At 37.6% G+C, this 13,798-nt stretch overlaps 1 protein-coding gene across 5 annotated transcripts in view; it reads left to right on the top strand.

The window, feature by feature from the left end:
- Positions 1 to 13,798, top strand: part of LOC109417649 (uncharacterized) — a 696,771-nt gene that overhangs the window by 598,702 nt on the left and 84,271 nt on the right. For all 5 annotated transcript variants that reach the window (XM_062850488.1, XM_062850487.1, XM_062850486.1 and 2 more), the window contains one exon: positions 441 to 611. In XM_062850488.1, the coding sequence (XP_062706472.1) occupies positions 441 to 611 (171 nt within the window). The remainder of the gene's footprint in view (positions 1 to 440; positions 612 to 13,798) is intronic.

Raw genomic sequence — 13,798 nt, 5'->3', positions numbered from 1 at the left:
AATTACAAATGAAATAAAAAAAAGGAAAATGAAAATAGTATGAAACAAGCTCACCAATTCTTCTGCTGATTTCAATATAAGCTTTGCTGCTGTACCATCAGTCAACACAATCAAAAAGTTCTTGTTCATGTTCTTCTTTATCTGATTATGATCTGATATTCCAATGTTTATCTCCCCAGAATTTTTGTAATGCCTTAAAAACATGAGGGCAAGAAACCGAAGAAACTTTTCTTTAACCGTTGATCAAAAGCGCTTCAAATGCGCTTTCTACGGTTAAAGAAAAGTTTCGGACAGAATACCAACACTTTTCCGAAACCGGATATCATCAGCCTGAATGTATACCCCAATGTTTCAGTTTAATATTCACCTCACCGCAGTTGACCAAACAGCTAAACCATTCTCACCTCGATTTTATTTTTTTCCTCTTCTCCATCCCACAGAGAAACGAATATCGTCGACACCGGGCAGTGGTCTGGCGAACACCACCATACCGTCGATCGTTCCGGAGCAGCTCAAGGGATCGCCACCGCCGCCGAAGCGCAATTTCATCGCCAAGCGAACGCTTTCGACGCCCGTGCAGGGTAGCACCGTGGTGAAGACGCCACTGAAAGGTGAGTTATTGCGTTCGTTATACACCTCCGCTTTTTTATTCATTCGATGTTTTATTTTTTCTTTTGCGAGCCTCATTTATTAATTGTGTGGGGAAAACGCTATACATGAGTGAAGCGTTTGTGGTGAATTTTCTTTCAGCCTAGAGCTATGACACCTCTAAGAATGCGATCGTTGATCAGCACAGTGACGAACAAAATGTAGTTTGAATGTATACCCCATTTCGACACTGATTTTTCATTTGGGCCTAACTGACATTTTCGAGTTCTCTTCATCGATCCTCTCTTTGTGTATTGTCAGAATGTGTATTAAGTTTTCCAAAGATTTTTTGGTTGAAATGCGAAGAAGACGACTACATGTTGCTATAGAAACAAAAAGAATAATGATTTTGTTTGTTTTGATCAAGTTATTAGCGAAAGAGAGAGTCGACGAAGAGAAATCGATCAAATCAGTTAGGCCCTTATGAAAAATCATTGTCGATTTAGTTCACCACTGGACTGCGAACTGCGACTTCATAAGTGCGAAAACGTGAATAAAAGTGTGCGATTGCATCAAATCAGGTTGATGTCTTCGGCGCACTATTTCTTCAATCTATGGTGAACAAGTGCTCTGAAGACACCGAGTTGATTTGATGCAATCGCGCACTTTTATTAGCGTTTTCGCACTCGTGAAAACTAGTGCGATAGTCCAGTGGTGAACTAAATGCGCTATATATCGACGTGATGGATTCATTGAAAACTTTCTCTTGGAAATCTTTCAAGAAATTCCTTCAAAAGTGAAAAATAAACTTGTATGAACTTTTTATGGAGAAATACCTTCAAAAATATTCTCAGAAGATCATTCAGGAATCCCTTTTTATTTTCACCGGAAATTCTTCCAAGTCTTTTAGGAATTACTGCAGCTTTTATCTATGGAATAAGGAATTTATTCATGATTTTTTTTTTTGGTAATTGCTCCAGGGGTTGCTTTAACCCTCCTAAGATGTTAGAATTTCCGCATCACGATGGCGTAGTGTACGTTCAGCGTACCGGTCTGGGTCATATTGTCCCCAAACTAGAATTAATTTATCAACAATATTCAATGGTTCTCTAGAAGTTTTTCCATGCACTGCTGAGAAGTTCCTGATGGAATTCCTCTTTGGTTTTTTATAATTTTCCCAGAATTCAGAAATGACTTTAGTAATTGGAATATGAATGTCTCCAGAAGCCCATGCAGCTATTCTTCTCTGGGTTTCAGCAGGTTTGCCTAGAGAAGTTCCCTCCACGAGTTCAGGAGCTCGGAAGTATTCTTGCTCAATAATTCACTGGAGATCAAGAGTTCCTTATATGATATATGTAATATCAATGAACATATTGTTTTTTCTTTTATTTGTTTTGCAATAATCTCCCTCGTATTTTTTTATTTTCTTTAGTAATACCTTCAGATACTTCAGACACTCCACTGAATGGACTCCTGTTCAGAAATTTCTCCATGATTTTTTTTTCAGATTTTTTTTTCAAAAACTGCTCCAGGTGTCTCTTTAGACGATCCACGGAAATCCTCCAGGAGCTGTTTATTTTTCTAAATTTCATCAATTATTTCTCAATTGGATTGTTTTTCTTCAAGAATTTCGGGATGAAATCTTGAATTACTGCTTTGAAAAAAAAAATCTTGGAAAAATCCTGTCCGAAAATTTACAAGACATTGTGGAGAATCTGTCAAAGGAAAGCCTAAAATAATTTCCAAAGTATTCTTGGAGTATTTTGAAGAAGAACTCCTGAAAATATTTGTGAATTTACTAGTGTAACTGCCAAAGAAATTCTTGGCTAGTATTGGGTTTCTTATTGATGTTTAGACTACTGTGATAATTTGAGAATCCACTGAATCATCATTTCCCAGCGACATTTCACACCAATCAAACTGATTTTGTTTACCTGTTGTGCATCCGACATCCCTGTGATGAACTCAACACTCAACCAAAACATCTTAGGAAGAACATAAATTGAACCATATGATTCATCGACAATGACAAAATTCTCGATTTCATTACGAACCTTATGAAAGTTTGATGGTCCAGAATAATATTCATGACAATACCTTATGAAATACGCATGATCATAACCGATCTGAAAATTTTATAAGTTGTCCCTTATGTTTCTCATCACTTTTATTGATGTGAAAAAGTCTTAAGGACAACCTTATGAAATCAGAAGTGAGCATGATGAAGTACGTTGTGGCTGAACTCACTCTGGATCATGATCGCGGAACTTTTTTCTGATGTGCCAGTGGAGTGCAGTGAAATCTTCCTGCAAGTGCGACTGCGGACCAGTTGAGCTGTTGACCGTTGATCCAGGAAAACTTCGAGAGATCATAAACGTAAGTGTTTTTAATTCAATTGTTTTCCTATTTACAATCATTTAATATTTTTACAGAGTTTTGTTGGCATCTGCATTGTCAAACAAGATAATACTGCCGGCAGCAGCGGAAATCACCCAGGTGTCGGAGCCTGAGCCCTTGACCGAACTAACGATTGGTGTCTTTAGATCAAAGATTGTTTACTAATCATTTGAAATCTATTTCGTCGAATAAATTGTTTCTAATTAGAGATTCTTCTTCTTTTTCTTCTGCATTCATGCAATGTTAGGTCGCCTGTATGTAAATCGTCTTGATCCAATTATAAAGTTCATATTAATATTAATAGGGATTCATAATTACAAATTATGAATTTTTAAAACGGAATGCATAACCAATATGGTTTTCATAAGATAATCTTAAGTTTATAAAATTCATATAGAAACAACTATAACCTCCATATGTAAAATGCACTGATAATCATAAGATTGTGTTTCACTTTTTTCGCAACAAAAACGATTCTCATAAGACGAACTTATGATATCCATTCTGAGCTGTATACTGTCGAATTCATAAGGTAAACATTGAAAATTCATAGAGATATCTTATAGCAAAAAAAACATAAGGTATTCTTACGATCTTTGCTAGTTTTTTTGGCTGAGTGAACGAAACTTGTGTATGCCAGCCGCTGCGAAGTCGTGTGCGAAATTCGACTGTGATGATAATGAATTTCGGCCGAGTCTAAATGGGTGCAAATGTCGCAATATGCCGGGAGAATCATTTTTTGGAATTCCTCAAGAAAATTTTTGATTAATTGTGAGGAATTCATTTTTTTTAAATATTCCTACTGAACTTTGTGGTACCTACTTGCCTCAGAGGATTTGGAATATTTGAAAAAAAAAAAATCTCGGAGAAACTTTCTGAGAAGATGATAGATACATTTTTATTGAAGAACTTTAGAATTTTCTAGTGAAATTCTTGGAGAAGATGTTGCAGAAGCCCCTTGAAGGCAATCCATTAAAATGTGCTTCAAGGAACTCCTCGAGGTTTATCCTTGAAGAATCTCGGAAAAGTTCCGAGATCGAACCACTGGAAAAATCAACGACGGAATTCCAATTGTTGAATATTTTTTAGGAATCATTGAAAAACTTCATAGAGGCACACAGAGGTGCAGCTCACTTTTCAAAAGTTATTGAAACCTGGAATTCGTGTGCTCTTCCGGATTCATATCACAAAAAAAGAGAATACTCTGAGTTTGAGCCAAAAATATTGATATGTTTAGGTGGCGTAAATGCTTCATAGGTGATTTTTCGAGTTATCAAAAGGAGATTTCACTTCAAGTGCCATAACTATTATCAATATTTTCTTCACGAATCTCTTGCAAATTGGTTTTTCAATTAACTTGTAATTTTCTGTTGGAAACTCTGATAAAAATCCCTAGTTAGATAACATTTTAAAAAATCTCATAGAAAGTTGAAGAGTATTTTAAAAAAAGAGACACATTCAATGCTTCCAGTGCGCTTTCCGCTCTTTGAAGGAAGCACGACAATAGACAACGGACTAGCATACAACGCCCAGTGGCACAGCCTTAGAGACATCCCTGAAGGAGCTTCATAAAAAACTGCTGATGAAACTACACCAAAAAAACCGGAGAAAATTTTTGAAGAATTTCTTGGAGAAACTCTTTTGAAAGCTTTTACTGACACTCTTTGAAGGGAAATTCGAAGATAAAACTGTTTCGAGAAACTTCTTGAGGTTTTTCCTTTAGGAATCCTTCAAGGGATTCCTCGATATATCTTTGAAAGACTTTAGGAAAAAATCATCTTTAAGCCACTGGAAAGATCAACGATTGAATCCTATCAAAATCCTTGGATCAATTATTAATGAATCATTGAAAAACTTCATTCATGGAGGCGTATTTGTGATGAAATTCCTAGAAACTTAATTTAATAATCATAAATGGAATGAGTGTAATCAGTTTCGTACCTTTTAATTCCGCCCTATGTTGCTAATCCTTTGACAGATACGCGTATTTCGACTACCACTTGTAATCTTCCTCAGTGTCAGTTATCCACAGTGGATAACTGACACTGAGGAAGATTACAAGTGGTAGTCGAAATACGCGTATCTGTCAAAGGATAAGCAACATAGGGCGGAATTAAAAGGTACGAAACTGATTAAACTCATTCGAAGAGGGTATTCTGCTTAGAGGGTTCGAAAAGTCGATACAATGTCATAAATGGGTTTGTAGAGAAATAATTCTCTTGTTCTCAAACCCGCGATAAGGCGGGATATAGTTTGAGCATTCTTGTATTTTTTTTATATTTTTGGCTTATATTTCTGCATATCTCAAAATAGTTTTTGGTGTCTTTTTGAGCATATACCTTTGCGGTCTTCGATAAAGTCACCTACATGAATACTAAATGCTTTATTAATTGAACGCCTTCCGCCCCACCTAGTGACAAAAATCGAAAACTTAATATTACTACAAACATTATGTCACGTTTTCCCATACAAACTTCAAGCTCGTTGAGTGCCCCCTTGGGCTTAATCGATTGCACTCAAATTTTAAACGTAGCTTCTGAAGTCCAAAACAATCGATTTAGGAGGTAAGACTTGGCTTTTTTCGAATTTTCTGTTTTTCATATGAGTGTGACGAGGTTTTTACGGTGAAATTCCTCTACAAAGTTTTTTTTTTCAGAAATTCCGTCAGGGTTTCTTTCTGGATCTTTTTTAGAAATTCTTGCAGGATTTCTCAGAAGATTCATTTCGTATTTTTCAATCCTGTTTTCTTGAAATTTCTCTTCTAGATTATTTTGTATTCGAACAATTCTTTCCGGAATGTTGAGAATCTTTCAGGATTTCTAAATTCTGACCGATTACTTTTTGGGGATTTTCATAGGGATCTTACAAATTTTCTTTCTAAAATGTCTTCCAGAGGGTTTCCCAGTGTTGCTCCCAGAGACCCTCGTGGGATTTTTCTAGGAGTTCCTCCTGCGTTTTCCGTGGGATTTATTAAATAATGTATCCCGAGGTCTTCACAAGATTTTCTCCTACGATATATCTCACATGCTGGAATTTATCCTAGAGTCTCGGGAATTCTCTCGATAATTTTTCGCGATTTCTTACAGTGTTCCTCTTGGGGTTTCTCCAGAGTTTCTACAGGGTTTATTTATGGGCTGCTCCCAGGGTTTTTCGACAAGCATCGCTCTCGTTATTTCTTCCGAAGTTTCTCCTGTAATTCGAGAAATTTTAGTGAGCTTTTTTCGAAAGTTTCTACATGAGTTTTTCCGGAATATTTCATAAAGGAATTCGCGTATTTTTTAAAGTTTCAACTGACATTTCTCTCGGAGTTTTTCCCGGGACTTTTTTCAGAAGATTCCTTCCGATGTTGGTCCTGGGATGCTTCTCAATTTTTTTTTCTGGATTTATCCTAAAAATTGTAGCATTCGCTGCCGCAACATTGCTGGCCTCGGAAACGTTTCTTATGCTCGGTTTCATCGCCGGGGTCATATTGACCCCTCCGGCTCCAAATGGTTAAGATATTTTCGGTTGTGCCTTTTAGGATTTCTGCAGGAGAATTGCTGATATTTCTCATGATTTTTTTCCTGTGATTTCTTTAAAATATTTTCCAGGTTTTTCCTCGTAGTTGTTTACAAAGTTTTTTGCAGTGATCCTTCTGAGATTTTTAACTTCAGTGTTCCAAATTGTCCCGAAGTTCAAGGTTATCCTTTCAGGATTCCTTTAATAGTTGCTCCAAGCGTTCTTACAGGCATTTTTCTAGGAATATTTCTTAAAACCTGCCTGGGATAACCTACGAAATGCATTTTAAGAAACTCCCGGAAAAATATCGGAAGGAATCCAGGTGAATTTAGCGAGAAACTTCGACTTATTGGAGAAATCTTGAAAGGAACATCGAAAGAAATCCTGATAAAAATTGAGACATCTCGGAAAAAAAGATCTTGGAGTAATCTTCCGGAAGGAAATGTAAAGAAATGGGACTCTTAAAACCTCTAAGAGAAATCCTGGGCGGAACTACGAACGAAATCCAGTGAGGAAACCCAAGAGAGCTTCTGCAAGAATCTCGCAAAAATCCCGAAAGAAACTGTTGGAAAGCAATTCCTGGAAAACCAGGCAGAGATATTCCTTAAGAAACTTTTGATAAGTTTTGGAAGGTTCTCTGGGAGGAATCCAACGAGAAATCTTGGAAGCATATCGGGAAAACTTCTGGAAGAAATCCCCGGAGAAACTCTGGTAGAGACACTTCGAACAGCTCTCAGATCTCTCCAGTGAAAACATCTCGGAAGGAACTATTTATTGGAGATAAAGAAACAAAACTTGGATGGAAACTTGAGAGTACTGAAAAAGATATGAACTTCCAGAAAAAAAAAACCTTTTAAAAAATCAAGGAAGAATGCACGGGTAGAATGCTGTGAGAACCTGTGAATGAATTGCGGTAGAAATCCAAAAAAAAAGAAATCTTGGAGGACTTCAAAGAAGAATCATGGATAGAATTTTGGGAGAAATCCCCAAAGCAATTTCGGAACGAATTCTGGATTGATTTCCAATCAAGTTTCTTATCAAATCTCTGAAGAAATTCCTAGCCCTAAAGAGAGCTTTACTTATCAGAATTGCCAAAATAATCGTTACTACCGGTTTTTATTAGCTCAAAATGCTTTCATATTTTCGGTTTTCTGTAGGATTTTCATCGAAATCTCAACATTACTATACCATTAACATAGAGAGCAAACATCCAAGTCCAGTTTCAAAACTGCGTAAGGAATTGAACGATCATATAGTGAGGAATTTCGGATTAGACTCCAGAATGTTTTTTATGGATTTTTAAGAGTGTTTGTATCTTTTTTTAAAACTAGCTGTCCCCGGCAAACTTTGTCTTGCCTACTACGATTTTTGACGTTGCAAACTCCTTGCCAAATCCAAGTCCCCATTCAAAATGTATGAAAAATCGATTTTCAAAAACTTTCAATTTTTTCATGATTTTTACCTCATAAACCTTCCTTGGGTGAAAACTAACAGAACAAAACTTAGACGACCCAAATCCGACCTTCCGTTCGCAAGTTACGCGCGGTCCCACGTATGCAACTGCATTTTTTTATATATAGATAAATTTTCGATGGAACTGTCATAGCAATTTCACACAATTGACCCAATAGAACTTGGGAAAAATCTTGAAATATTCCTTAATTGAGATTTGTTTTATTAAAAAAAAAAATTGCAAAAAAAGTACATTGAAGATTTCAGCGATTTGGTGGAATATTTTGGATAATCAATCTTGCGCATTTATCCTTAAAATGTTTACTTACTTTTTGAAAATATAAATGAAAAGTATGTGATTTTTTTAAAAAATTGAGCTTAATTTTTAATTATAAACTTTCAAAGTTCTCCCCATTGTCGAACTTGAAGAATTTTATATTGTCTTATGAGTAGAGACCCTAATTGTAAATTCAGTGAGTTCGTTCCAATTTGGACTTTTTTTTATCTGTATTAACGAGATTTTTAGCCCTAGGCTAGTTTATCTCGGGACCCACGCTTTACTTTCCTTCCGAAGGAAGAACTCACATTTTGCGAATATGTCGGGAGTGGGATTCGATCCCAGGTCCTCGGCGTGATAGTCACGTGCTTTAACCATCATACCAGGTCCGCTCCACAATCATTTAAATCTTAAATAATTCAATTCATAGTATTCTATATTTCATATTTATTGTAATAAGAGAAATATCGAGCTATTTGTAGATTGGATTAGGAAGTCGTAGTCATCAGGCTAAAATAACGGAGAAAATCTTAGCAACTGACACAATTTTCGGATTGCGTTGGTTCATGTTTGGATTAACTCTAGCAGTCTGCAATGAGTTTGACACGACCTTTTAGTACAAACTAACAGTAGAAAATCCTAATGTTTTGTTAAGAGGAGCGTCACCTTCCCAGTGTGGGAAGCTGACTAGAATAGTAGTACAAGTATGTCTATTCTGACTAGTGACTATATCTTGCTTGGTAACTTCTTCTCGGCGTAACGTTCCAAATGGGACACAACAAAGCCTACTAAGTACTCAGCTTAGTGTTTTATGGGCACTTCCACAGTTATGTACTATCAGAGATCTTCCTCTGTCAATGACCTTTTTGCATGTGTTTACCGTATGGCAGTCATGAAGATACTCTATGCCCAAGAAAGGCAAGGTAATTACATAACGAAAAGTTCCCGGTCCAACCGGGATTCGAACCCATAACCTTCAGTATGGTCATACTGAATACCCGCGACTATATGAACCCTATTTGGTGGCGTGCTTATGCCAATAAAATGATCAATTAATTAACCGTAAATAAGTTATTTCCGATTAATGGCGACCATCAAACCCTAGTAAAACCTGCCCTCTAGGAAGTTCTTCCACTCTTAATTGCTATTTCCTGCCCGATGGGTGGCGAGTGTGCATCTCAACGCGAACAACCAAGAGGCGATAATGTGCAAAACTCAAAAGCACCGTCACAGGATGACGATCCGGTTTGTAATGAATCTCTTGAACACTGCGCATTCAATCACCTGCAAGTGCACACGCAAAAAAAAAGTTCATTCGTCCGATCATCGATCTATCAGACGGTCGGTGGTTGTCCGCCGGTAGTGGCATAATAGAGCGTCCACCACACAGTTGAAAGTGAAAATTCCCCGGTTGCCCACCTTCTGTTCACCGCGATCATCGTGGTCTGGTTCACTACCCCTCAGCTTTTCAAATGCGCCGAAATGCGTGCGCGTATTTCCGAGTGTGTTTTTGCTCTCGTCGTCATCGTCGTCATTTCAAGATCATGTTGGTTTGGTTTGTTTTGCAATCGGCATCGTCCACGACCACGAGTGGTTGGGTGATTGTTGATCGTTGGGTGGTTCGTTTGATGTATCATTCCGAAGTGTTTGAGGAGGTGTTGTGTAGTAACAGGTTTCGATCGAGAGCGATACCTACATGGAACATGGAAAAAGCATGCCTTGCACGTGGAGATCGATCATGCAATAATCAAAATACCAACACTGCACGAGTGCACGCGCTCTGATCTGGTGGTAGGTGCGATATTGATTGAGACGCGGGATCGATTTCTTCGAAATCTTAATAAAGGCGGGTAAGAAATAATAATCGTGGATCTTGATACGGCTTGAATAAATATTGAGTAATAAACTCTATTATTTTCAAGGAGAGATTTTGATCGTCAATAGATTGAACTTCATGCACACAATCGATGCAATCGTGTATCGTTGACCAATCACTACACTGTTGGATCAGTTTCTGGGACTTACCCAACTAGTATGAACAAGCGTTCAATGTCGAATGCTTTCTGTTTCATATCTTCAACTAAACTTAACTTCTGAGATGGACCCCTCATTCCATTGAACTTTAACCTTTTGAAGCCGGATTTTTTCTAAGCGTTATTATGGAGTTTTTTCTGCGTTTTTCTGTAGTTTTGGTGCTCAATAGTATAAAAAAGGTAGAATATTATGGAGTTTTTTTCTGCGTTTTTCTGTAGTTTTGGTGCTCAATAGTATAAAAAAGGTAGAATATTATGCAGAATATTTTTTCCGGACATCCTAGGTCATCCAAACTGTTCTTGAGGTCAGATCCTAAAGTCTACGGGTGTAACGGTAACTTCTTTTATCATACAAAGCTTCAATTTGTATTCTATCATGTACAGTAAGTCTTAAGAAAGTTCAATAGAGAGTATAAGACCAGTCGAGTTATCGTAGGTCATCCAAACTGTTCTTGAGTTTAGACCCTAAAGCCTACACGTGTAACGGTAACTTCTGTCATTATATAAAGTTTTCGTTTGTGATCTATCATGTCCAGCAAGTCTTTTGAAAGTTCAATTGAGAGTATAAGATCAGTCGGGATATCCTAGGTCATCCAAACTGTTCTTGAGTTTAGATGCTATAGTCTACGGGTGTAACGGTAGCTTCTTTCATTATACAAAGCTTTGGTTTGTAATCTATCATGTCCATTAAGTCTTCTGGAAGTTTAATAGACAGTATCAGCTCAGTCGGGGTATCCTAGGTCATCCAAATTGTTCTTGAGTTTAGATACTATAGTCTACGGGTGTAACGGTAACTTCTTTCATTATACAAAGCTACGATTTGTAATCTATCATGTCCAGTAAGTCTTTTGAAAGTTCAATAGAGAGTATAAGATAAGTCGGAATATCCTACGTCATCCAATCTGTTGTTGAGTTTGGATCCTAAAGTCTACGGGTGTAACGTTAACTTAATCATATCCAGTAAGTCTTCTGTAAGTTCAATAGAGAGTACTACATCAGTCGGAATATCCTAGGTCTTCCAAACTGTTCCTGAGTTTAGATCCTATAGTCTACGGGTGTAACGGTAGCTTCTTTCATTATACAATGCTTTGGTTTGTAATCTATCATGTCCAGTAAGTCTTCTGGAAGTTCAATAGAGAGTATCAGATCAGTCGGGATACCCCAGGCCATGCAAATTGTGCTTGAGTTAAGATCCTTAAGTCTACGGGTGTAACGGTAACTTCTTTCATTATATAAAGCTACGATTCCATAGTGTCTCTAAATAATTTTAAAGATTTCAAGAGCTTCACGGATCTCAGCAGATTATGCTATGCTATTATTTATGGCGAAAACACAAAGTTTTTCTTGTAGATTTGTAGGATTCCATTTTAGAACAGTTTGCCCGACTCTGAATGTCTTAAAGGTTAATTATAAAAAGTAGCCTTCAGATTGATCCAGTAACCACAGATAAATATGCAACGTTACTTAGTATTGCAGATATGGCTGTTGTTACGAATGTAGACCAGAAGTTCTGAACTCCAAGGTAATTTGGCTGACCTGAAATATCCCTATAGTGTCTCTAAATGACATTTGAGATTTCAAGAGCTTCACGGATCCCAGCAGATTATTTGTGGTGAAAAAACATAAAGACATTCTTGTAGATTTGAAGGACTTTATTATAGAACAGTTTTGACAACCGTGAATATCCCAAAGGGTTATAATAAGCAAGAAGACTTCAGATTGCTCCAGTAACCACGGTTGATTATGCTTCGTTACTCAGTTTAACAGATATGACTACTGTTACGAGTGTATACCTGAAGTTCTGAACTCCATGGTAGTTTGGCTGACCTGTAATATCCCTATAGTGTCTCTAAATGACATTTGAGATTTCAAGAGCTTCACCGATCCCAGCAGATTATGCAATACTATTAATTATGGCGAAAACACATAGAGTTATTCTTGTAGATTTGAAGGACTTCATTATAGAACATTTTGGACGACCCTGAATGTCCTAAAGGTATATAATAAGCTAGTAGACTGCAGACTACTCCAGTAACCACGGTTGATTATGCAGCGTTACTCAGTATAACAGATATGGCTATTGTTATGAGTCTAGACCTGAAGTTCTGAACTCCAAGATAGTTTGGCTGACCTGGAATATCCCTATATTGTCTCTAAATGACATTGTAGATGTCAAGAGCTTCACGGATCACAGTAGGTTATGCAATGCTATTATTTGTGGCGAAAATACATAGAATTATTCTTGTAGATTTGAAGGTCTTCACTATAGGACAATTTGGAACACCTAGAACATCCCAGAATGTACAACATCTCTTGATATTCTTGACGAAGGTTGAATGAATACATATATACGTAACCCATATCCAAGTTCAGCTTTTAGAACAACTGGTATGTCAATTATTTCGTTTTTCCAAATTTCATGGTGTTCAGGATGTTCTAGGTTGTAAATGAAGTCTCAAATACAAATATTCCCATTTTTCCTTGATAGAGGACTCAATTTGCAACAACTTTGCCGAAGGCAGAATTCCGTTTTGCTGAATGGGTGAATTTAAACAGCCGTTTCTATCTTGGGGTCATATATGACCCCTCCGGCTCCAAAGGGTTAAGAGAAGAAAGGGCCCATATAACTACAGCTGTAAAGGCGTGGGTATTCAGCATGACCATGCTGAGGGTGACGGGTTTGATTTCCGGTCGGTCCAAGAAATTTCCTTGACTTCCTTAAGGACAAACGTCATGAAATCCCGCTTCAACAGTGCATCAGAACTTCAAACGCACAAATCTCAAGAAGCAAGCTTCAAACATCAGTACATTTTATTATTCTGTTCTTGCTCACTTGTAAAAAGCGTGAGTAGATGCCGAAGTTGGTCATTGTGACGGCCATTTTGGGATTCTAACAAGTCTGTCCTTAAGCATAGATTATATTAGTGCCTGCTACACGATATACAGATGCAAAACGGTCATTGGTAAAGGAAGCTCTTTGACTCAGCTGGGACGTAACGCCAAGAAGAAAAAGAAGAGGAAATGTTATCGGGAAAGCATGTCTAACTTACGCATTTTCAGTTTTAAAGTAGGATTTCGCTATCATCCATCAAATCTTGAAAGCATGAAAATGCGTATTTACTTTCCTTCATTCCTACAACGAAACACAAAGAAAATTTCTTCCGAAAAATCTGCCACCGGTCAATGTTCCTCGCCGCTAATCAACACACACTTCGAAATAATACCAGAGCCAGGGCACAGGGTGCCAACCGAGTCGAAACGAATCCAAATGAAAAATGTTTCGAAAAGCTTTGAATATTAATATTTTGACAGCTTCGCCAAGAAACTTCGCACCGCCCCACTGCACTGACTGACTGGTCCATCCAAAGTGGAGGCCGTTTCTTCGGTGAAATGAAGAAAAATCCGAAAACTTGCCCGTAAATCACCAACAACGCTGTGCCAGCGGAACGACCGCTGGCCGGAGTGTCGACGAGGAGGGTCGAGCGGGAAGTGGTAAGGTTGAAATTGTCTTGATGAAAAGGTTTTCTTTTTTGCGGTTTCTCCATCACTACAA

The sequence above is a fragment of the Aedes albopictus genome, chromosome 2 (genome assembly GCF_035046485.1).
Source record: "Aedes albopictus strain Foshan chromosome 2, AalbF5, whole genome shotgun sequence".
Taxonomy (NCBI): Eukaryota; Metazoa; Arthropoda; class Insecta; order Diptera; family Culicidae; genus Aedes; species Aedes albopictus.
Note: the sequence above shows the minus strand (reverse complement) of the source record. Positions and strands in the feature narration are given on the sequence as shown.